This window comes from Rhinolophus sinicus, linkage group LG04, assembly GCF_036562045.2.
Source record: "Rhinolophus sinicus isolate RSC01 linkage group LG04, ASM3656204v1, whole genome shotgun sequence".
NCBI classification, from domain to species: Eukaryota; Metazoa; Chordata; class Mammalia; order Chiroptera; family Rhinolophidae; genus Rhinolophus; species Rhinolophus sinicus.
Window position 1 is genome coordinate 90493822 of NC_133754.1, and position 23974 is coordinate 90517795.

General features: G+C 40.1%; 1 protein-coding gene and 1 pseudogene across 1 annotated transcript; both read left to right on the forward strand.

Annotated features, from left to right (window-relative positions):
• The first annotated feature begins 176 nt into the window (after window positions 1-176).
• Window positions 177-23974, forward strand: STOML3 (stomatin like 3). The gene is made up of 7 exons (XM_019753544.2): window positions 177-333; window positions 12927-13030; window positions 13113-13185; window positions 17373-17455; window positions 18925-19128; window positions 20590-20724; window positions 22055-23974. Exons 1-7 carry the CDS (start codon window positions 282-284, stop codon window positions 22277-22279), a joined length of 876 nt encoding a protein of 291 aa, XP_019609103.2. The 5' UTR covers window positions 177-281; the 3' UTR covers window positions 22280-23974.
• LOC109459224 (superoxide dismutase [Mn], mitochondrial) lies at window positions 9329-10087 on the forward strand (annotated as a pseudogene).

The following is a 23974-nucleotide window of genomic DNA, read 5'->3' on the forward strand; positions in this document are numbered from 1 at the left end:
ATATTTTACAGGAAGCATCAGAAGGTCATATTCTTTTGCACTTTCTCTGTGAACAAAGGCAGTCTGAATTCATGAAAGAAATTGTTTTGTTTATGTGAACAGGCTTCCTTCACCAGGGTAACTACTCCTTAGGGTGCTCCGGAAAGAAGAGGAACTTCTTTCGCTCCCATTGTCTCTCATCTCTCCTCTTCCCCTCTCCCAAGCACATTTGGATAGCTGCCTGGAGTGCAGGCTCCAAACCCATGAAAATTTGCCAAATATAGAAGCTTCTCAAGAATGAGATGGATCCTGGGGCATCCTCCCCTGAGAAGCAGGATAAAGAAAACTTAGTGGGTAAGTTCCCTTTTTCTGCCCTAAGCTTGTTTTATGTATATGAAGCAAAGAGGGAGTTGTGGTGTTGTAGAGAGTTCAGTGTAAGTGTGGAGTAGATTAATACATATGAGATTGGCATCAGTTTCATTGAGAACCTAGGATTTTGGCTTCATGGCTTATTGTGGTTTTATTTGCTTCTTGTACAGCAGTCCATAACTTGCTTTTTTAAAATTCAGTTTTAGATAGAATTTGTGTTTATCTCCACATTCATTTTTTTTTGCATTAAATAGCAAATATATGTTGAAGAAGCTGAAATTTACGCGTTTCCAAATATCATCCTATGATGCTGTGATTAAAAAGAAAAGTTGGTTTGAGCTACATCATGTTTGATACATGGAGAGAAGTCGAGGAAAATAAAGCTTAGCTCATAACACCACCTACTACTTTGAATACTAACGGCTATTTTATATTCACAAGCATTTTGCTTGCATTATATTTTTAAATCCTACAATAATTCTGAGGTAGATTTTCTTATAATTTCATTTTACAAATGAGGAAACTGAGTGTTGAAAAGTTTAAAAACTTGTTTTAAAGTCCATAAAGATGATAATGATGATGATGACGTAAGAGAGTGTGTGTGTGTGTGTGTGTGTGCGTGTGCGCGTGTATGTGTGACCTAACCTGTGCTCTATACCTTTTCTTGCCAAATAAGTCGTAGTATAAGTTAGAAATAGAGAACACATTTGGCATCATCTCTTTGTAAAAGGAAAAGTATGCATCTAGAGACATTTACCTGAACTGGGAAAAAACACTTTTCTCTTGGAGTAGACCTAGCAACACTAGGAAAGTAATTACTAGGGAGTAAATATCATTTGGAAGAGCAAGTGGGAGGTCTCTTCAGCAGTACCCTGTGTTATCTTTTTAAACAAGAAGTTTCATGAGACATCATAGCTTCCATTGAACAGATTAAGACATCAGTTGGGTAAATGGCATGATTGCAGCTGTATTACCAGAGACATATTTAAAAGTATTCACGGTGTGTCCTGGTTTTGATTTTTTAAATATAATGAAAAATCTGCCCTGTCACAGAACAAACAGAAGTGGGGCTCACATTTTACATCTTCTGGTTTCCTATGCTTTTGGCAATTTATGAGAGTTGCAGTATCAGTCGTTTTCTGAGACCTATTGGCTCAATTTGCTCTTGCCTTCCTCCATCTTGGATACATTTCACAAGACATTATTCAATCCTTCAGTTCTTTCTGTGCAGAAATTTCCACTCACAGATGTTTGGAGAATTAAACGATTAACGGAGTCCTTGTTACCACCTCCAGCAAGAGACTCTGCAGTACTGTACAACTGGCTTGTACCAGCTTTCGAAAGCCACTGGTGTGCATCTCTTCCTAACTCCAAGTTCAGTGATGTCATAAGGATCCATCGGAATCTATAGAATGCTGTAAGCTAGGGCTCCCCCCACCAGAGTTCTAGTTGTTAAACATTTCCTAGCACACCACTGCTCATTATTCGCCTTTGACATTCTCTCCTACCCCTGTCTTTTTTTCTTTAAGAGTTAAAGTGAAGTTAATTGGAATCTTGATCATCTAAATCTTTGAAGTTCCTTTTATATTAATATGCAAAAGAATCTTCCTGGGAAGCTTTTTAAAACGGGGATTCCTGTCCTTACCTTTACAAGTTCTGATACACTAGGTCTGGGATGGACTTGAGATTCTGTGTCCAAATATGTTCCCGAAGTGGTGGGGTGGTCAGACTGACACCACACGCTGAACAGCACAGTGTTTTTTTTGTGTGTTTTTTTAAACAATTCTTTGTTTCCTGAAAACTATTCCTTGATGCAAGATGTGTGTCTATTTCAGAGCGAAAGACAGGAGAGAAGATAATGTTACTCATAGGGTTTCACTTAAGGTTTTATGGTTGGTGCTTAAAATCCTTGATTCCTTAGAGAAAGAACCAGGAATTTGCTGAGACTCTATTTTACTGAGTGTATTGCCACAGGATTGGAAGTGAATAGAAACGGAAGAATTTTTAACACTGCATCCCAGGGAAGGTGATTATTTTCATTCCCATGCACCTTTTATTTTTCCCTTGGGAAGCATCTGGTCTGCTCTGGAAACACAAAGGAATTTTTTTTTTTTTACTTGACATGATTATTTTTTTATTTTAAAATTGCTTTTTAAAATTATAAAGGTATCAAAAATTAAGAAAACTCAGAACAGTATAAACCAGTCATGCTTCTACCAGTCAGAATAAACCACTTGTGACACTGGTTAATTTTCTTCCAATATTTTTTCTATGCCTATATTTTTACTAATTGGGATTGTACTGTCCATATAATTTGCATACTACTGTTTTTTATTTTAACATTATACCATAGTAATTTTCTCATGTTTTTGTAAACTTAAAATAATATTCATTATATAATATTGTGTAGCTATATCATGGTTTGCTTAATTATCCCTGTATGTTGTACTTTCAGGGTGTTTTTGATTTACCACTGTTATAAAAACACAACCTATAAGAAGGTCTGGGCATAAATCTTAAGGAGAAAGTATTTGTACTTGTTGCTGTTGGTAGTGTTGTTATTTCAGACAAGAAAAGGAGAGTGGGGAGAGAAAATAATGCAAGGAAAACTTTCTCTTCATTGTCTTCTCATAATGCTGTGGGGTGAGCATACAGTAAGGCAGTACATATGAAGGAGAAAATGCAAGGACATATGGTTCTCAGGTTAAAGACTCTCTTGAACGCAAACAGAATTTCTCTGATGAATCATTATTTCCAGGCAAGAAACTTCAAACAGATCAATACATCTATTATATGGCTGAGCATCTTTCTTGGTAGTTCAAAGCATTCAGTGCACCATTCACTTGTGCATGTGTCAAGCCTGGTCTCTGGCTTGGGAGTTGATCTCGCATTTGGTTGATGGGGGTGGAAACTCAGTGGAATTTATCATAAAGAGGCTGCCAGGCAAGATACCTCTGAGGGTGTGGGGGGCGGGGACGGGTGTCATGAGGAGGGGCACACAAGGGGGCTTTAATTGTGTTGTCAGTGCTTAAATTCTTAAGCTAAAGTGGGGGATGCAAGGTATTAAAAGCATTGTTTTTACATCTTTTTGAACATTCTATTTCAAGACATATCTTAAATATTTCTAAAAATGATCAAATGGTAAAAAAAACCTCAGTATAAATGTGTAGTAAAGTTCATGCAGCTACTAAGCACAAACACCCTTCTATAGTTGAGATGTAAATCTGACGGTTCGGAAAACTCTTAGGATTATGGAATTTTGTAGTCAGAGGACTAGCTATCATGGTAAGAACATCATCGAGCTCTGATGTAGTAGTTTTGCACCAAAGATGTGGTATCTCTGTTTCTTGCTTCTAAAGTTCTAAAAGTTATCTGAAAGAACTTATGAAGTCAGTGACCAGATTACTTTAGGAGGTAGAAACCTTCAGGGGTTAGGGTTTTACTTTATGTTATCCTTGAAAATGTAGTTCTTGCACATGTCGAGGGGCCATCATCTAGATGGATCAGAATATCCACAAGCGATATTTAGAATCGTATCTGGTAAGAGAAAAACATTAATAATAATATTATTACAAAATACTATGTAAATTATCAAATCAGAAATTACATCAGGCAAAGTTACACAGGCAAGAAAGACTTTACTTAAGACTATTGCAATAGAGGAAGGAGGCCAGACTTCTGAACCAACTTCATTGAAACAAAGCGGTGTAGGGTTTTCAAGGCTAGGGTAAGTTAGTGGACAAGTACTGGAGGACCTTAGGGGGTGGTCATAGGCCATCTGTGCTTATTAGTGAACTCCTCATATCTTTGTAACAGGGAGTATTTATACAACTAAAAGCAAGTTGCCTGCTGAAGTTAGGCTTCTACCAGCCCACAAATTCTGGAAGATAGAGGTGCCATCTTCTTTGATGATTACATTTCAAAAGAATGGATCCCAGGTCCTTGAAAAGATAGTCCTGCATTGTAAAACTGGCAAAAGCTTTTAAAATGATTTGTAGCTCCAAGGGGCAATGGAAAAATTTTTTTTGAAAAATTTACAATGATAATGGTTCTAAAGAAAACGCTCTAAGTAAAGGGAAATCAGGAGCCTAGAGTCAGGAAAAATCTGTTTAATGCTTAGTCAAAGTGAGAGAAGTATTAAAACTATCTTGACCAAAATACATCCCTAGAAAAATCCTAGGCAGTGTCTCGTTTTGCCAGAAGGCCTCCTGATATGGCTTTAACCATTCCTGTATGAGTAATTTATTTAATCCTCACATCTAATTATACTGTACTAACAGAGGAGAAAACTATGCCTTTAGCCAGTTAAGTGACTTAGGAGATGTCACCTAGCTTTCAAAAGGAGGTGTCTCAGTTAGAATGTCTGGCCAACTGACTCAGGGCCTTCGCTTTTCATCCCTGTTCAGCATTGTCTCCCATCTGTCCACAGGCTGGCTTTACAGATGATTTTCAATTCTCTCTGCCCTCTTCTTTCTGGGAATGCAGAGCTAGCAGTGAGTTTTCCATCCTCAATACTGGCCTGGCCTTATATCCTCTGTTCTTTATTTGAATAATTTATTGAGGTATGAGATACATACAATAAAGTGCGCAAGTCTTAAGTGTTTGGCTTGAGACTGAATATACAAACAGACAATGGCTGGACTGGTTATAAAAAGAGAACTCTGATCTACAACCCGCAGCAGGCTGCCAGAAAACCAACGTGCTTATCTATAATAACCAGCCCAGCAAGCCAGCCTGCTATAAGTTAGATTTGGGGGAAGCCAGATTGTTCTCTATAGTGACAATTCAGGAAGCTAAACAATAACATCTGAAACTATCAGTGCAAAATGGCCAGGACTTGATAAATCACTGACAACTTTCCTACTTTTTGTCTCCACTTCCAACTTAGGACCAACTAAAGAGAGCCATATATGCACCTCCTAACCAATCACATAGGATGCCTCCCTTCAAATTAGCCTGCCTACAGCTTCCCCATGCCAACAGCCCCAAGTCAGGGCACACCTGAAGGCTTAGGCTTAACTGTTTCTACTCTAAAGCTTGTCCCACTCCTCTGTCTGCCTTTGAGTCTCAGCCAAAACGTAAGTGACAGAGGCAGACTCCCTTGCTATGGCAAGCTCTGAATAAACAGACTTTGCTTTCCTTATTTGGTTGGTCTTTTGTGTATTCCCATAGGCTCAATGTGTGTAAGTCTATGCAATCACCACCCAGATCAAGATATTTCCAGCCCTCCAAAATGCTCCCTTCTCCTTCCTCAGATAATACCCTAACAACCCCACTACCTAGAGACAGCTACTATTCTGACTTCAAATGTAATAGGTTAGTTTTGCTTGCTCTTGAATAAAACGATACAATATAAGTAAGATCATACAGTATGTACTCTTATAGATGGAGTCAAAAAGTATGTACTCTTGTATCTGGTTTATTTTGCCCAATATTTTGTCTATGAGGTTAATCTATATTTTGCACATGAAAATAGCCTCACCTTTTTTCTTTCTGAGTAATATTCCTTAGTCGGAGTGTACCATGACTATATTCAATTGATGGATTTGAGTGGCTCTTCATTTCTTGGATTTTATGAATAAAATTGCAATGAACGTTCTTGAATACACTTTTCACTGTAATCAGAACTCCTTTCTCTCAGGTGTTACTTAGAAGTTGAATACTGAGTCAGAAAGTAAATGTGTGTTTAGTAGATACTTTCAGATAACTTTTCAAGGTGATTGTATTATTTGCATACAAGAGAGCTCCAATTGCTCTGCAACCTTGTTAAATGTGGTATTGTTAGTCTTTACCATTCTGGAAGCTGTATATTATTATTTCATTGTGGTTTTGATTTTCATTTCCCTGATGTGTTCTGTCTTGGTGTTTTTAAACAATGCCATAGTACCTAAATGTCTATTTAGGAAATGAGTATAGTACCATTAGGGAGGAAATGACGATTTATAGTAACAAAGATCTGTGGGCAAGGATTGTATGTAGTATTGATCTAATTAATATGGAAATACTGTTGACCAAGCCAAAGTTGAGAAATAAACAACCAAGTCACACATCCTCTTTTAGTTACTAAAATTCATTTCCATTTCTAATGCAGAGTGAGTGATTTGGAATATTACCCCCTACTTCCTGGCCTCATAGAAGTTGTCAATCTTGCGTTGTCCCCTAGCCCTAAAAGGTATTTAAGTCTCCTCTGGTGCTATGTGCTGTATCTAAGGGCCAGGAACAAAGCCGCAGAGGCGTGCCTCCACAGGTGACCTTGGTTTTGCCTCCCTGCCTAAGTCAATAAAGGTAGACATAAATTACTGTCGGTTTGTAGAACTTGTGGGTATCACCTTACTTAAGAGAGATTAAGATGATTATTACAACACTAACCAGGAAGGTTTCTGGCTGCAAAATGAAGGGTTGGCCTTGGTTATCTCCCAAGTCCTTCCAACTGAAGTCCCAGGGTCCTTCTCCCCAGTGTCAGCAGTGCTGGGCTCTACCTTTCTCTTTGCAGACTAAGGAAAGACGTTGACTATACATTCTGTTGTCCTTGTTCCAGCCACATACAGAGGGAAATCTATACTTATTTTGCCAGCTGTACATGTCTCAGAAGGAAGTGCAATAGAGCACGGACGCTATTATAACAGCTGGTCCTATTGTCTCTTTCCCTGCTAGACATGAGCTCTTTCGGGGAAGTTGCCCATCTTCTTCTCCTTTGTATCCCCAGCTTGAGCACAGTGTCTGGCCTATAACTGGAACAATATTTGTTAAATGTATGAATGAGAAATCAGGGAAAATTTGTTGTGGTGGCAAAATCTAGTTTTCTACCAGGAAGTAAGCACTTGATGACAGCTTTATGGTATTATGACATTTACCCACAGAAAATAGACATCTATGGATTTGGATAAAGCAGGAGATGATTAGATGTACTCAGGGCTTAGTGGCTAACAGAGAGATTGCATGGCCCCCTTTCCTTCCATTTTCCCCTCAGCCTCAAGGGAAGGCTCTGGCAGGAGCCTTGTTGAAGTAACGGAAATATGGGAGAGTTCTGAAGATCTTTTGTAATACAATCCCAGAACATCCTCTCAGAATTGTAATCCTCAGATCCTCTTCTCAGCACAGCATGCTGGTTTTAACTGTGGGAGGTGTGGAGAAGGGCAAAGGCTGGCTGGGAGTTTGGCTCTTTGTGCTACCGCTGGAGCTGTGGCTCACAGGCCCTGCAGGGAGCCCTGCAGGGAAGCCGACCACCACGCGTACAGCCCCACTTCATCTTGCATAACGATTATGATCCACCTCACTGTGGTCCAAGGCTTTGGAAGGTGATATTTTAGGAATTTAAACTTTGGCAATATGTAGGAAAGCCTTATTTTTATTGAGTATGATATGTGTATTTAGTATGCTATGTGCATTTAGAGACTATAATAGGACATTTGCACACAAAAGTTTATAATACCAAATATGTATGTAAAACATGTTTCATCTCAGAATGTGACAACTGAGAACACAGAAAATATCTCGTGAGTGCAGGGCTTGTGGCAATTGGCACAGTGTCACAGGGTGCTGTTGAAGAGAGTGTAGGTTGGTCGGTACTCTTTGAAGGGCACTTACAATCTGCCAAAACTATAAGTACCAATCTCTGACCTAACACTTCCACTGTCAGGAATTTATCCGACCCAAGAGCACAAAAACACACATTAAAAGCATTCGTCACAGCATTGTTTATAAGAAAAAAATCCTAGAACCCTCCTAAATATTCATAAATGTATGATTCGGGCACCTATGTGTGAGTACCAATAAAATGGATGGGTGAGGAGGGATTTCAGGTGGTATCAGACTTAGTGAATAGGAAGGGGCAATGATGACCTGTATCTCTAACCTGGACAGTAGTGTGGATGGTTAAGGCATTAACTGAGACAGCATAAGGTGTTTGTGGGATCATCTGGCTGGAGAGACTCAAGAAATATAACTAGCTCTAGTGCTGGGTGGAGAACTCAATCAGCTGGAGAAGTGTCGGGGTGAGGGTGAGGGTGGCTGTCAAGCAGAAGAAAACAAGAAGAAATGAGGATTAAAAAGGTGAAATAGTGAATATAACGAATTCTAAAGTAAAAGGGTATGTTTTACAAACAATTCTAAGACCTGAGAATTATGTAACTGATATGATTAAAGCTACAAAGTTTTAGGTGGTTGAAGTATGATTTGAACTTAGTCCTATCTTATTGCCAGGCAATATTCATGAAGCCAAAATGCCCGTTATCATAGTGTATTATTAGAAAAAAGACATCCAACACACTGAGCCAATGTAGCAAAATTCCATGAAAAGTCAGAAATGTCAAATATCAATGTCTGATAAGTCTCTGTAATATCCATCAAACTGTAAACTGGAATAACAGTGGTAACATACATTTACTAATGTAGATATTCATGTATGGGCCAGGTGCCATATAAAAATAACGTCATTTAATTCTCATCAAAGCCTTTAAGGTCAGTAACTTCTACCCCCATCACACAGCTGTGGAAATGGAGTCTCAGAAACATTGAGTGGCTTACCTGAGGCCACAGCGTTGGTAAGGAAGGGAGCTCTCCTAGGAGCTCATACCCAAGAACTCTTCAGAGTGTTTTTCATGTGACATATGGTCTCTCTTTGGAGATACTACTCCTTACCTATCTACCGTGGAGTAGCTAGGGGGCACCTGAAGATTGTGAGGCTCAGGAATCTGCCTTTTAAAATGACATCCTGATGATTCCGATGTGGGTAGATGATGGGTCACACTCTGGGTAACACTATTTTGTGTGTTTTGAGAGTAATCAAGAGTGGCAGTGCTATATAAATGTAACGGTAATTATTATTATTGATTGTTGAGAGTCTTTTCTTGGAAGGGGCAAGTCAATTTTAACCTAAAAACCTGAATGAGGCGGGAAGTGGCGTCCATGCGGCACAGCCCGAGTCGCCGGTTTACTCCAGGTGGTGTCACCGTCACCATTGTGCCAGGCGGTGCTCAGTATGAGCCCGAAGCTGGTGCCAGCTTTGGGGTCTCTGGGCTGCAGGCAGAAGCGCAGACTCCCCGACTTGCCATAGGACTATGGCGCCCCTGGAGCTCAGGTCACGCAACTGCACCACAGCAAGCAGCACGCGGCCTGTGTGAACAACCTGAGAGCACCGAGAAGTACCGGGAGGCGCTGGACAAGCGGGACGTTACAACCCAGAGAGCTCTCTAGCCTGCGCTAAGGGTCAAAGGTGGAGGCCATAGCAATCATAGCATTTTCTGGACAAACCTGAGCCCTAATGGCGGTGGGGAACCCCAAGGGGGATTGCTGGAAGTCATCAAACGTGACTTCGGTTCCTTCGCCCAATTTAAGAAGCTGACCACTGTACCTGCTTGCGTCCAGGCTCAGGTTGGGGTTGGCTTGGTTTCCTTAAGGAGCCGGGAGGCGAACAGATTACTGCTTGTCCTAACCAGCATCTCCTGCGAGAACAGCAGGTCTTCTTCCACTGCTGGGGATTGATGTGCGGCAACGTGCTTATTACCTCCACTATAAGAATGTCAGACCTGGTTATCTAAGAGCTATTTGGAATGTAATCAACTGAGAGAATGTAACTGAAAGACCCCTGGTTTGCAAAAAAGTAAAACATGAGCACTACACTGAGTACCTAAAGCTCTTTACGACGGCTTTTTTGCAGGGCAGAGTACCGCAAATACCCGTGATATACCGCAATCTGCTCTATGGTAGAGTTCTGAATGTATCTTATTCAAATATTTGATAATTTAGTGCTATGAAAAATTTCTTGTTTGAAAATTTTGTTATTGAACAACTGTTCGAAAATATTCAATGCTTTGTATGATTTAGTCTTTTGATTGAACCTTTTCTTCAGAGAGCTAAAGTACCTCAGAGGTTAGGAGTGTCATCACAAAGCCATCAACAATATTGCATCCCTAGGCTGTTGGGGCGTCTAGGGAAGCCTTTCTAATCCTGTTCTATTGCGTTTACAGAAAGTTAGTCTTTTGCCCCATTTGTTTAATAATAAAATATTAAATTTATTCTTCAAGGGATATTCAGTTTTCTACTGAAATTTCTCTTTTTGTAAGTAATCCTCTGTTCAGGATTACTTCTAGTAGATATCACCCAGTGCTCTTTAATTATTTGCTGTCATTTGTTGCACAACATTAACACCATTTGTCATTTTAAAAATATAATTTAATTGCTAATTGAGAAAATTGTTTTATTATGAGAAGGAAATCATTGTGCAGCTGAATTTTTTTGTCGGAAGAAATATAACGACTTTGATGTGGAATTTTGTTCTCAAACATAGACATGTGTGTTGTGTAAGTACTCAAAATGGATAAATTTGGACCAAGTGATGAAATCAATGATAGGAATGAGGCCACACACCACTGGCCAGACACCTGCCCCCTTCTTTCAGGCCTGTTCTGAGCAGCCCTTTCAGGAGCACCCGGCCTGGTCAGGCGCTGCCTTCCCAGTAATGAGAGGCACAGTGGTTCCTGGATGCAGTCAGCTGTGCACCTCCACAGGGACATTTGTTTTCAAAGACTTGTTTTTGTTATTCTACCCATTTGATGCTTTTCTCTTAGAAAATGTACAGTCACTATAGGAGCTTTATATTGTTGAGTGTTTTTTTTTTCAATAAAGGGGAAACAATACCCATAATACAGTGACACAGCATGTTAGATTATGTGCCTGTTTTTTTGTAAATGCAGCTGTTTCCATGTCGCATAGAACGTTCTTGCATTTGGTTCAGCGTTGTGTGGTCCATGTTTCAGCATCTTCCTCATGTCTTTAATGGCTGTGTAATATTTTGTCAATTGGGCATTTCCTAATTTATGGTTCTGTTACTGAATATTACATTTGTTTCTAATTGTTTATTACAAATAATGCTGTGTTGAGCAACCCACGTAGGTTTTACCTTCTATTGGAATATTTTCTCTATATGGGTTTTTTTTCCTTAAACGTATTTAGTAACAGGATGTTTTCCCAAGTTTATTATGTTTATTTTTAATTTTCCCCCACTTTATTTTCCTGGAAAAATAGAGTAACATAGAAGTTTCAATAGTGAAAACTGAAGTTTCAAAAATTTTTAATTCAAGGCACTTTTCTTTTAGAATTCAATTAGAAAAACATTTAGGATTTCTGAATTGCAAGAGTGTTGATGAGACTGATAATTGTGTGTGTGTGTGTATGTGTGTGTGTGTATGTGTGTGTGTGTTTATGCTTATGGACTGAAAACACTTAAGAGACTGTGGTTGTCTGTATGCCACATTAAGATAACTTTCATGAAGGGCAGATAGAAGTCGTGTGATTACTGCTTACATGTATAGGATATATGTCTACGTATTTATACACAACGCAGTGAATTCTTTAAATAAACCACCCAGAAAAGTAGGACCTTTTTGAAAAATGGGCTTTTGAATACAAGTAGTCTGCTAGAACATGGTTTGTACGGAACTGACAAAGATATGCAGAGACTATTGAGTTATATAAAACTTTTTGACTTATTAAGCTGTATGGGGCGCCATTTTTGCATTGGCTTTATGTTGAGGGAATGAGGGAAAGCACACTGTCTTCACGATGGTTTTGCTTTTTCCTCCCTGTTGCATAGATGTTTAAGAGACTAACATAATTTAGACTACAGATTTTAATCATCCAGTGAAAAACGAGACCAAGACTCTGTGTAGTCCTGTTTTTCATAATAGAAAAGAAACAGAAAAGGTGAAATAGCCGTTTCTGCTGAAAAGAAAAGGATTATTCACTCAAGAAGGATATTTGTGACCGAATCAGCAGTGCCTGCTCTAGTCTAGATGTGCTTCACAAACCTTAGCATGATTCATGCTGCAGGAGAACAGGACACAAAACAAACACTGTCTGTAAAATAGTATCTGTTCCTTGAACTGTTGTGGGATAATTAAACTTTGCTGTTGAGAAATTACAATTTTATTGCACACCTCAAATTCAGTATCTTAAGTTGAGATTTTAATTTCTTTTGAGTATCTTTATAAAAGTAACATCAAAATCATAAAATTAAGATTGATGTGTGTTGTGAATCATATCTAAGACTAGGTATAAATACAAATTTTATTTCCTGTTTTAATTTCAGGGTTAGTGCTGTTTGGGAAAGCTATTGGGTAACTATTGTAAGTCACTGTCTCTAATTTTCAGTGATACCCTAATGGTCCAGCAAGGTAATGTCCTGTCTTCTAAGATGTGCATAATACATATTTAAAATCCTATAAGGAGGTTCTGGATAGTTTTCACTTATTCATTAAAGAAACATTTATTTTCCTATTGTAAATGTGAAGTTTTTTTTGTAGGTGTGATGTTTTTTGATTGTTAATAAAAGAATCTATCAACTAACAAAAAAAAAAACTTGAATGAATATTGTGTGTATGTGTGTGTGTGTGTGTGTGTGTGCATGCGTGCATGTGTGTGTGCATGTTTACTGAATTCACGGGTGTGCGTGGGTTTAGGTTGCTTCCTCAGTCCCATCAGGCTTAGCTAGATCTCTGGGTAGTTTCCTCACCTACACACTTGGATGCCATTTCTAAGAACCACCTCAGTCACAGGCTTGCTCCCTTCTCATTTCCTAGGCATCAGCAGTAAACATCTTGGTGTTTGTGGCTGGATCCTGTTTTCCCTTTCTTTCCTGTTGATGATTATTACCTTCCCTGTCTCTGTATGGATGTGCTTGAAGGTAAATACCCTGGGAAATGAGTCGGGCTCTCTATATGAGCTGATGAACCATTAAGACTAAATGCTCTCCCTTAATCTCTTAGATCATTAAGGAGTATGAACGTGCTGTCATATTCCGACTGGGACGCATCCAAGCTGACAAAGCCAAAGGGCCAGGTATGACACCTAATACTATTACTACTGTCACCAATATTTTCCCTGACAGCAACTATTGAGAGGCAAAGGAAAACCACAGGAAGCTGGAGCTCTTGCCTTTTGTACAATTGAAGGATGTTGTCCTATTATGTAAGTTAATGGGAGTGACCACTGACCGCTAGTTTGAGAGTGGAAATTTGGACATGTTTCCTGTCAGAGGGAGACACTCCCTCTGAGAGTTTCAGTTAATGTGAGCAAAGAGTAACTCTGGTGACATTGGCTAGTTGTTACTTTACCAGGGCCACTAAGAGAGTGAGAGAAGAATGAGAGGAGGGAGTAAATGGCGGAGGTAGATGACAAAGTTACTCAGGGAGAATATTTAAGGAGCTGGCTTTTTACTCTCACTGTTTGAAATGAGTTAATGGAAAAGTAAAAAGTAATTTCCTTTCCTGGCAAGAAGATTAATAGAAACATAGAGCTGGAAGTCATTGTACAACTGCTTTTGTCAAATGTAGTATTTATTTCCATCCTTTCTCTACAACCTTAAAATGAAAAATGTTCCAAACTGTTCACGCTGTAAAAAGATGGGATTTTGAGGGGTGGGGAGAGGGAGTAGGGTATCAGGTACTAAAATTCCCTAGAAATAAATTATTGATTTAACACTCATAACCTCTTGGTGTATACTGAAGGTGCCAAAAAATGTATATAAGTGGACACTTTGGTCAACATTGCTCAAGCAGTAGTTCACTATAATCAGAAGTGTCTGCGAATTAATGGTAATCACTTTGAGCACCTCTTGTAATTGCAGAAGTCAAATGTGACTTGCATGCTTTTGTTATCAGTACATATTGAGTATTTCATTTTTAATAGTATTTTTACTTTCTTAAAATGTGTATACATTTTTTTGGAACCCTTTGTATTTAGCTGAACCATATGAAATTGCTAATATTTATTTTTTGACTTACAAAAATAGTAATTTCATATGGTAAATTCTAATATTCTTGAGAGGAGAGGCTCATAAGTAGCATCTTAGAAGACACATGATAAAGAATGTTTATTCATTCTACTTCTCTAATAATATTTGTTTTCTGTCTCCTATTGTGATGTATTTGAGTAAAATCATTCTCTCTCCTACTGGACTGTATGATCTCTGGGGGCAGGAACTTTCTTATTTGGCCATGTACCATGGTAGGCACTCAGATATCTTACATAAAAAAATTATGAGAAACTTCAAAAGGAGAAATTGTTAAGGAGGGTTGGCCATTGCAAGTAGTATTACCCTACTTGTCCAATTTCATAAAAGACCTAAAAGAAAGAGGGCAAGAATTACTTATTATGGATGTTCTTATGGTTTGTGAAAACAGAAGTGTTAGAATCATCCAGCTGAGGTATAACAGATATGGTTAACCCCTTCCTAATCATGTTGCATCTGTTGGGGCCAAGATTATAAATTAGAATAAAATTGGATTTGAGAGAGGTAGAAGAGCCATAATCAAGAGGACTCTAGAGAAAAGTGTATCACTTGCAAATGAATTTTCCCAGAAGATTTCATCATTAAATGTCCCAGGATAACTACTCTCGTCATACATGTCTCTGGGGCTAATGAGTTACTTCAGAATGACATAAGAGCCAGAGGGACACTAGCCAAATTGCTAATGGAAAAGCTCTCCACTTTTGTAAATTCTAAGTCATTCTTTAATAATACAATTATTAATAACAAGAGCTGGCACTACTTAAGCACTTAATACTTACCTGGCACTGTGTTTAATACTTTATTTCATTTCATGTTGAATCATGCTTAATCTTCACCATCATCTTATAGATATTAGGTAATTGAAACTCGGAAAAGTTAAGTGAATGTTCCCAGGTAATAAGTGGTAGAGCTGGGGCTTAACTCTCTTGTTCTAAGGCCATGATCTTAACCAGTGGCACCAAAAAAGGATGTAAATTAGGCAGTTATCCTTAACCATAGGTCTCAGAAAGGATTAGAGACCAAAAGAAAGAAAGCACTTTAGCAGCGTTTTCTGCTGATGCTACCAACCCTTTACATGGTACTCAACCTAAAAGCTTGTTTCTTCTTTGAAAACAAAAACAGTAGTACAGGCCGGCCCGGTGGCTCAGGCGATTGGAGCTCCATGCTCCTAATGCCGAAGGGTGCCGTTTCAATTCCCACATTGGCCAGTGCCAGATGGCTCGGTTGGTTGGAGCTCAGGCTCTCAACAACAAGGTTGCCAGTTCAACTCTTCGACTCCCGCAAGGGATGGTGGGCTCTGCCCCCTGCAATTAAGATTGAACATGACACCTTGAGCTGAGCTGCCGCTGAGCTCCCGGAGGATTCAGTTGGTTGGAGTGAGTCCTGTCAACCACAAGGTTGCCAGTTCAGCTCCCGCAAGGGATGGTGGGCTGCGTCCCCTGCAACTAACAATGGCAACTGGACCTGGAGCTGAGCTGCACCCTCCACAACTAAGATTGAAAGGACAGCAACTTGACTTGGAAAAAGTCCTGGAAGTACACACTGTTCCCCAATAAAGTCCCCTTCCCCCCCCCAAAAAAAAAAGAATTAAAAAACTATGATACTGATCATCTTATCACGACAAAGGAGAAAACCCATATGCTCATCTCAATCAATGCAGAAAAACACAGGGCAAAAAAAAACCCAAAAAGAAAAACAACAACAACAACAACAACAACAAAACGAAAAACCCCCAGTAGTACAAAATCTTTTTGGTAAGTGGAAATGGATTGTTTTTTCCATCTAGCTAAAATGCCCGTGGTTCTAATCTTTATAATTCTTGTTGTAGAGAACATTCACCAGGGTAATGTTAAGAAATCATAGTATCCTCAGAGGAGTTTTGTTAGTCCCATCCTTCCCCCACCCAGCCCCAGTTCAAATATCTCACAATTTAGAGAGAAGTCAAAGTGTTTACAGTTGTTGAGTGCCATTGTATTTGAACTATGCATGGCTATGAAGAAAACTGTAGGGCCGGCCCGGTGGCGCAGGTGGTTAGAGCTCCATGTTCCTAACTCCAAAGGCTGCTGGTTCGATTCCCACATGGGCCAGTGGGCTCTCAAGCAGAAGGTTGCCAGTTCAATTCCTCGAGTCCCGCAAGGGATGGTGGGCAGTGCCCCCTGCAACTAAGATTGAACACAGCACCTTGAGCTGAGCTGCCTCCCGGATGGCTCAGTTGGTTGGAGCGCAGGCTCTCAACCACAAGGTTAAAAAAAGAAAACTGTAAATTCTGCAATACATTGGTTTTAGAGGCTCTGAGATCCTGGGAAGCTTTTAATTCTAATGTTCCTTTGAAGATGAATGAGAATGTTGACAGTCACTGACATTCAAGGTCAACATTTTATTATCTGAATATTTTATACAGATAACCTTTAATATAGCGAAACCACTTTCTAAAATATCCTTTAAAATTGTTGAATTCAACACTTGGCTAGAAGTAGATTGAGTGTTTTAAAAATAAAATCTAAAAATTAAATGTCAGGGATCTTTAGTTTCTTACCAAAGAATTTTAATTCCTCAGAAACCATTTTTCTTTTCTTTCCTTTCTTTCTTTCTTTCTTTCTTTCTTTCTTTCTTTCTTTCTTTCTTTCTTTCTTTCTTTCTTTCTTTCTTTCCTTCTTTCTTTCTTTTTCTAAACAATTGTATTGGGTAACAGGGTGTCTTTTACAGGACCCATCAGCTCCTAGTCAAGTTGTTGCCCACCAATCTAGTTGTGGAGGGCGCAGTTCAGCTCCAAGTCCAGTCGCCGTTTTCAGTCTAGCTACATGGGGCGTAGCCCACCATCCCATGTGGGAATCAAATTGGCAACGTTGTTGTAAACAGCACAAACCTTGTTTTGAAGAGCACCTGAGCCATCCGGCCACCCACTGGCAGCTCAGCCAGCTCAGCTCAAGTCGTTGTCTTCAATCTTCTTATGGAGGGCGCAGCTCACGGCCCATGTGGGAATCCAGCTGGCAAACTTGTTAAGAGCACGCGCTCTAACCAACTGAGCTAACCGGCTGCCCCCAGGAACCACTTTTCTTTAGTCATAGACTGATAGGAGGAAATAATTTTCCCCGTAGTTATGGGTGTACCTATTGAGCATCATCTGGGAAACATTTTTTATCCCACGAAAATAATGTACCATAGAGCTAGGAGACAATTTGTTGTAGTTATTTTCAATAAGATGAAATTTAAAACCATATTTTCTTTTTCATAGGTTTAATACTGGTCCTGCCCTGCACTGATGTGTTTGTCAAAGTTGATCTCCGGACTGTTACTTGCAACATTCCTCCACAAGAGGTAATACTGGTTAAAGATATGTTGTTAGAAATAAAAGCTATATCATCCCTGTTCCGTGAACAGTTGAAATTTTACAATATGTTTTTAAACTATAAGGGGAGGATGAACTAAATTCCCAGAGACCTGCTTGAGGACCCTGAGGTAGCTCCTGAAACTACTGGGTTTTGTTTTGCCAAATGAGAATGAAGCCAAGTTCAAGAGTTGAATTGCTAGAAGACTTAGGTGGGAGAAAGCTCAAGAGAAGAGAGAGAAGGGATCCAGTTGGCAGAGGAGCTGGGATGCTAAATGACAGAGCAGATACTTTAAAGAGTGATAAATCATTGTATGAAGGAGCTGGATTTCATTTGGTGGAAGGGAATAGTTGGTTATATTATTCCTTCCATCACCTTCTCAGAATTTTTTTTAGTAATATTTACATTACTTATCTCTGCTTTAAAATGTTTTGTGTTTTTGAATGCAACAAAGTAGAGTGAGAGTGGGAAAAGAGCAGACACTGCACAGGGCCCGCCTGCATTTGGATTTCAAATAATTCTTTTCAATTCTTGAAGTACTGCAAATAAATGAACAACAAATGTACCTGGGCAACAAGAAAGAGAAACAGAACTATTAATAATAATGTAACCCTTTGATAACCAAAATGATCTAGGAAAAGGAAAGAAAATGTGAGTGGGACCTATGGTGTAGGAGGGCAAAGGTGATAAGAATATAGAAAATCAACATTTATTAGTAAATATTAATTTTCTTCTCTCTGGTCCAGGAAACTCAATCAAGGCCCAGCAATGATGTCTCCATGCCACTGGAGGGAACCGCAGTCCTTGCTTTAGAATTTAGCCTCACTCATAAGAGAGTTTGAGATGCTTAGTGACTTATCATGAGTCTTTTCTGGCTCCATAATAGACAGTTCCAGATGGGAGAAGTGAGTTCTAGGTCTGCTCCCATGGTGCATCCACAAATCTCTCTTATTTGCTGCAAAACATCTATCACATTATTCAGAATGATTACTGCAGAGCTTCTATATAAAGCTGAATTGATTTTTATTTATTTGAACATAGAACACGGTCTCTGGTGCCATCTATGTTTTCTAAGAAGCACTGCTGTTCATCAAGTCTGATACACTGAAAACCAAAAAGATGGCAGTTATAGGGAAGCAAGTGTTTACCTCTGTTTTGAAGGTAGAAGGGTTCTGCTAGGACATTTTAAAATGGAAGTACCTATTCTCACCATGGCAAATCAAGGGCCTCTCCCCATGGGTGTAAACTTCTCTAAGATGATCTTACAGGGTTAGGTACAGACCACACAGGTGAAATACTTTTGTTATCAAGTACGATGTTATTCCGTTCAAGCCAGGACAGATTTTGGGTGGACTGCTGGCCTAACTTGTCGTTAACTCTTGTGGAGGGAGGCTTGCCGACATTTTGGGGATCATTGTGAAAGTCACGAATATGTAATTCCCCTGTTCTTCTCTCCAGATCCTCACCAGAGACTCTGTGACCACACAGGTGGATGGGGTTGTGTATTACAGAATCTATAGTGCTGTCTCGGCAGTGGCTAATGTCCACGATGTCCACCAAGCCACGTTTCTGCTGGCTCAGACCACTCTGAGGAACGTCTTAGGGACACGGACCTTGTCCCAAGTCTTAGCTGGCCGAGAAGAGATCGCCCATAGCATCCAGGTAGAGACACTGAGAACTAATAACCTGTGTCTTTAGCTCATTCATTTACATTTTCAGTCACTATCAAATACCATGAGTTCAAAGCGCCCGCCTTCCTCCCCATGTAAACACACACACAAATACACACACACAACTGATCTAAATAGATAGGCTTCTGTTTGTAATTTTTTTTTTTTTTTTGTAAACAAAAGGTATAGATTTCAATATCTGAGTGGGAGGAGGGAACTGTTGAAATCAGTCACCATATCTATTTCCTTTGGAATTCAAAATCATGGATTAACATTGTTCACTTTAACCGTTTCTGAAAAGGTTAGAGACCAGATTTATTCTTAGATTACTCCAGAAGAGGTACCTGCATTTCTCAGGTATCCCACGTATGCCTACATTTCATTGGCGTGTGAAAGTTAGAAGATGATTCAGTTGAGCTAGGACAGGCCTGTCATCCTGGGAAAATCTTATGTCATGCTACCAATGTCAATAATAATGTTAATAATCATAATGATAATATTGATGAAGATGTCGCAGGTATCCGTCCCACCTCTTGCACACTCCAGAACCTCATGCTTTTGATAACTCAGGTTTTTCCCTGACCACAGTCAGGTCATTGGTTTCTTGTGAGGTTTTGCCGTGTTGGGTTCTGCAGGGATCATGGAAAGGCAAGGGTAACTTCCAGTCTGTAGCACAGATATTTGCCCCTCCCTTTTGGAACTACCCATCTGATCTCACTACTTCTCAAGGTATTCTTTCTCATCCTTCCCCCTCCAGGATAACCAGCAAGATATCTCCAATGGTTTTAAAATTTTACGAAGGACAAGAATATCTCTGACTTTGGGCTGCTTCTGCTCTAAAAATCATGCCTTGCTACCTGTTTAAAACTGGCCAATGGACAGAGGTTGAACAGAGCAAGACAAATAATATCTCAAAAAGACCCAATAATAATATTTATTGAGTCATTTGTAGGCACTGTAGTTATTGTACATGTATTATCTCCAAACTTCATGACAATCCTGAAAGGAAACCAGTTTTAAAAGTGAGAAAACTGAGAATCAGGTTAAGTAGCTGGCCCAATGATTCACAGCTGCAAATGACAGAGCCAAGACAAAATCCAGGTGTGCCCATTCATTGTTGCATGCTTGATGTCAGTGACAAGCGAATTTGGGATATTTGCTCAAATCTAGGTGGATAGAATATACTTCATTAGGGATGGTTTTGGGGTGGATCCTGCTGGGACACCATCAGGTTTCCGTCCTGAATCCTTCCTGGGAGTCACTTCAATTCCAGGAAGTGAGCAGTAAGGATGCTAACTCCTATTCCCTTCCTAAAGTGTCTCACTTCAAATACTGTCAATGCAAAAGGAAAAAAACTAGAGGACTTTATCTTGCAAATATAAAACATATCTCAGAAACATACATCCCATCACCAGTCTCCTGATCAATGTTCTTTCTTTTGATTTGGAAACAGACTTTACTTGACGATGCCACCGAGATGTGGGGGATCCAGGTGGCCCGGGTGGAAATCAAAGATGTCCGGATTCCTGTGCAGTTGCAGAGGTCCATGGCAGCAGAGGCTGAGGCCACCCGGGAAGCCAGGGCCAGGGTAAGGGCTACTGTGCTGACACGGGAGGGTGAGCCATCTAGTCTTGGAGCAGAAGGATAGAACTTGAATGGCAGATCAGGCTCGCTCAGTTCCTTTGGTAAGAAAAGGGTTTATTTTTCTCAGGTTTGACTGAGAATTTCCCCTTGAATTAGAAGGTAATTAGGAGCTTAGTGTACTTTGAGGAAGCTCGTAACATGTCTGTGTCAAGAGTGCACTCAACCAGGCGCTCAGTGGCTTAGCAAGGCGGCTCCCATTAGTCTCCCAGAGAGAACTGAATAAGCAAACGGCAGTTCCCAGACCTCATCTCAGACTCTGTGTGGCAGTCTTGGGTGGTCCCAGGAACCTGAATTTTTATAAAGCTGGTGATTCTCACATAGCCAACTCAGTGCCTGCACTTTGAGCATCATTGTTCTACCATGTTAAGGGTACTGGATAAAAGGGGGTGGGGGGGCCAGATTAAATATACTCCAGGTTAAAATTACAAAATGTAAGTGCACTCTGGCCTCCAGTGTTCTTGCATCTGTCGGATCTATAGACTTCATGTCTGTGTGAGTGGGTTTCCCGAAGTATCAGAAACCAGTTAAGATTAGAAGCCTTGTATCCTGTTTGGAATCTTACTTGTGAGCCAGTGAAGGTTTCCTCTGCCCTCTTTCCTTACCTGTCTGGCTTATCTGCTGAGCCCTGGCAGCTTCCAAGCAGTGGACCTGGCCATGACAGATAGGAGGGTGCTTTCTCACATGGCTGTTGAGTGCCCACAGATGGGGCAGCCAAATTCCAAGTCACTCTTGCACTGTCTGAGAATGGGAAGAGTGGTGAGATTTCCAATGAGTGTTATCAGACTGGCACTTGCTGCAGTTTGTAATCAAGAGTGGAGAGAACTGGAAACAATTCTTATGTTATAAGAATGAGACTAAGTTGGCAACAGAATGAAATAAAAACCTCTCCTATGATAAGCAAAGTTGACAGGAAAAAGCCAGACTTCTCTGAAAACTAATGCAGCTGAAGGTAAGGCTCCAAAGTGATTCAAGAGCCTTACTAGGGTGGGTGACCCTGTGTTCATTTGGGTAAAAGACAGTGCTTTTATTTTATTTGAAAATGAAATCTAGGCACTCACAGTTTGTAAAATATCTCCAGCTTCCTGCACCCTCCCCAAATTTCTCTAATCACATTAGGATTAGAAACTTTTACCCTTGCCAATGAGGTGAGTAGATGAAACAAGTGTGGCCAGGTGGGGACTGAGAGAGAGATACCAGTACGCAACTGGGGAAAAAAAGCACTCATTGCAGTTGCAAACTTTTATTTCTAAACTCTTTTATTTCTGTCGTTTTAGGTCCTTGCAGCAGAAGGAGAACTGAATGCTTCTAAATCTTTGAAATCAGCTTCCATGGTGCTGGCTGAGTCCCCCATAGCCCTCCAACTGCGTTACCTGCAAACCTTAACTACCGTAGCCACAGAGAAGAATTCCACCATCGTGTTTCCTCTGCCCATGAATATACTAGAGGGCATTGGTGGTGTCAGCTACAATAACCACAAGAAGGTTCCTTGCAGAGCCTAAGGCCCTCCTGCTGTAGGCAGTCATTAGCTTAGGGAGTCCTGTCTATCCTGTGAAGAATCCAGCATGTAGAAGTGTTGAGGATTTCAACACTATTCAGAGTAACTCCACAGCTGGAGTAGTATTAGCAGGGAAATGCTTTTGGGGCTACAAAAACAAGCAAACAAACAAAAAATAAAAATGAGGGCTGTGTACTATTTTTATTTTTAAGAACATAAACAGCTTCGCATTATTCTTGTAATAATCCATCAGTAGCTATCCCTGCTTTATAGCAGAAACGTTCTAGCAGTAGGGGGAAGAAATCTTTGGGTGACTATGACTAAGATTTCAGAATTACTTTTTAATGGTTTTAAGAGGCACTCTAGATAATTTGTAAAGTAACGTAGGCCTCATATTTATACTAGGCATTTGCTTTATCATTCCAAAGTAATTATTTGCTAAATTTCCAATAATTACAACAAAATCCCACAAGGCTCAAAATTAAGATTGATTTTGATGCTGAAGACAAAAGAGGCACTGAGGCTTTCAGTTGCAAACTTATCACCACCAGGCCCCCATCCCCAGGGCAGATTGCATTCAGTTTTCCTGCTGTGTGTCTTCCTGCTGGGAGTGGGGGCTAGTTCTGAGCCTCCCAGCACCACTGTCAGAGGGTGGGACAAGGTACAGTGAGTCACCAGTCTATTTGCTTACGAGTGAGAATACTTGTAAAGGTATTGTTGGTATAATCACTGGGGAACATCCTCCTGTGGTCTTCACCGTTTTCACTCTATTGGTAATCCCAAGAGCCACAAGTAATCAAGAATTGTGTGTAAACTATTCTCCTCTGACTCAAAAACAAAAACAAAAAAACAAACCGAAAGCCTTGTTAAAAATAAAGAAGCCATAGAACATAGATGTGATGTATTTTAAAAATTGCTTTGTCGGAGATTATTTTGTTGCCATGGGTAGGACAAGGGGATATGACTGGGGACCAAAATGTCTGGTGTAGAACCTTAGCAAAACTTTAAAAAAGTGCACCTCTTCCAATGTCGAAGGTACTTTGAACCTTTTCTCAAGGTTCTCTTTTTAGTAAAGGCACCTTGGATTGTGGAATAAGAGATTATGATTTTTTGGATGTCTTCCTTAACTACATCCATTTGCTTTATCAAAGTAGCAACTCTTTTATGGCTCCAGAAGGAAAGCACCTTATAAACCAGGTTGTTATGTTACCATAGGCAGAAAGAACAGGGCGGTGGGGAGAGAGGAGGAACGGAAGGAGGAGGTAAAGGGAGACCAAGGAGGGAGGAGATGAGATCATCCTTAAGAAAAAGTGCAGCTACCAGACCAGCCAGAAGTAGATTTTGGTGACTGAGAACAGATCCAGGACACCATCTTGCCCACAAGGTGAACTTGAGCTAATTATAATGGGTTATATTATTAGCATTGCGGTTAGGGAAAATCTCTACCCCCTATGCTGCCATGGCAGTTCCGACAAGAGCCAAATAAGCACAACAATCTTTCTTCCTGACAGTAAGGAGTGGTCAGCAACGACCCACCTAGGAATGCCTATACGGCCACCTGTCAGTCTTGAATATTTCACACCCTCATTTTAGAAGTAATCAGTTCCTAAGCCTCTTTGTTCTTCCAGGCAGCTGCCTGCTCTCACCTTCTAGAGAGTGTTCTGTGCTTCTTTAATAAATCCACTACTTGCTTGGCTTA

Coding starts and splice junctions, on each gene's coding strand:
- STOML3 (XM_019753544.2), top strand. CDS start 282: ATGGATCCTGGGGCATCCTCCCCTGAGAAGCAGGATAAAGAAAACTTA. Junction 17,456..18,924: donor GCAACATTCCTCCACAAGAG/GTAATACTGGTT, acceptor TCTTCTCTCCAG/ATCCTCACCAGAGACTCTGT. Junction 20,725..22,054: donor CCCGGGAAGCCAGGGCCAGG/GTAAGGGCTACT, acceptor CTGTCGTTTTAG/GTCCTTGCAGCAGAAGGAGA.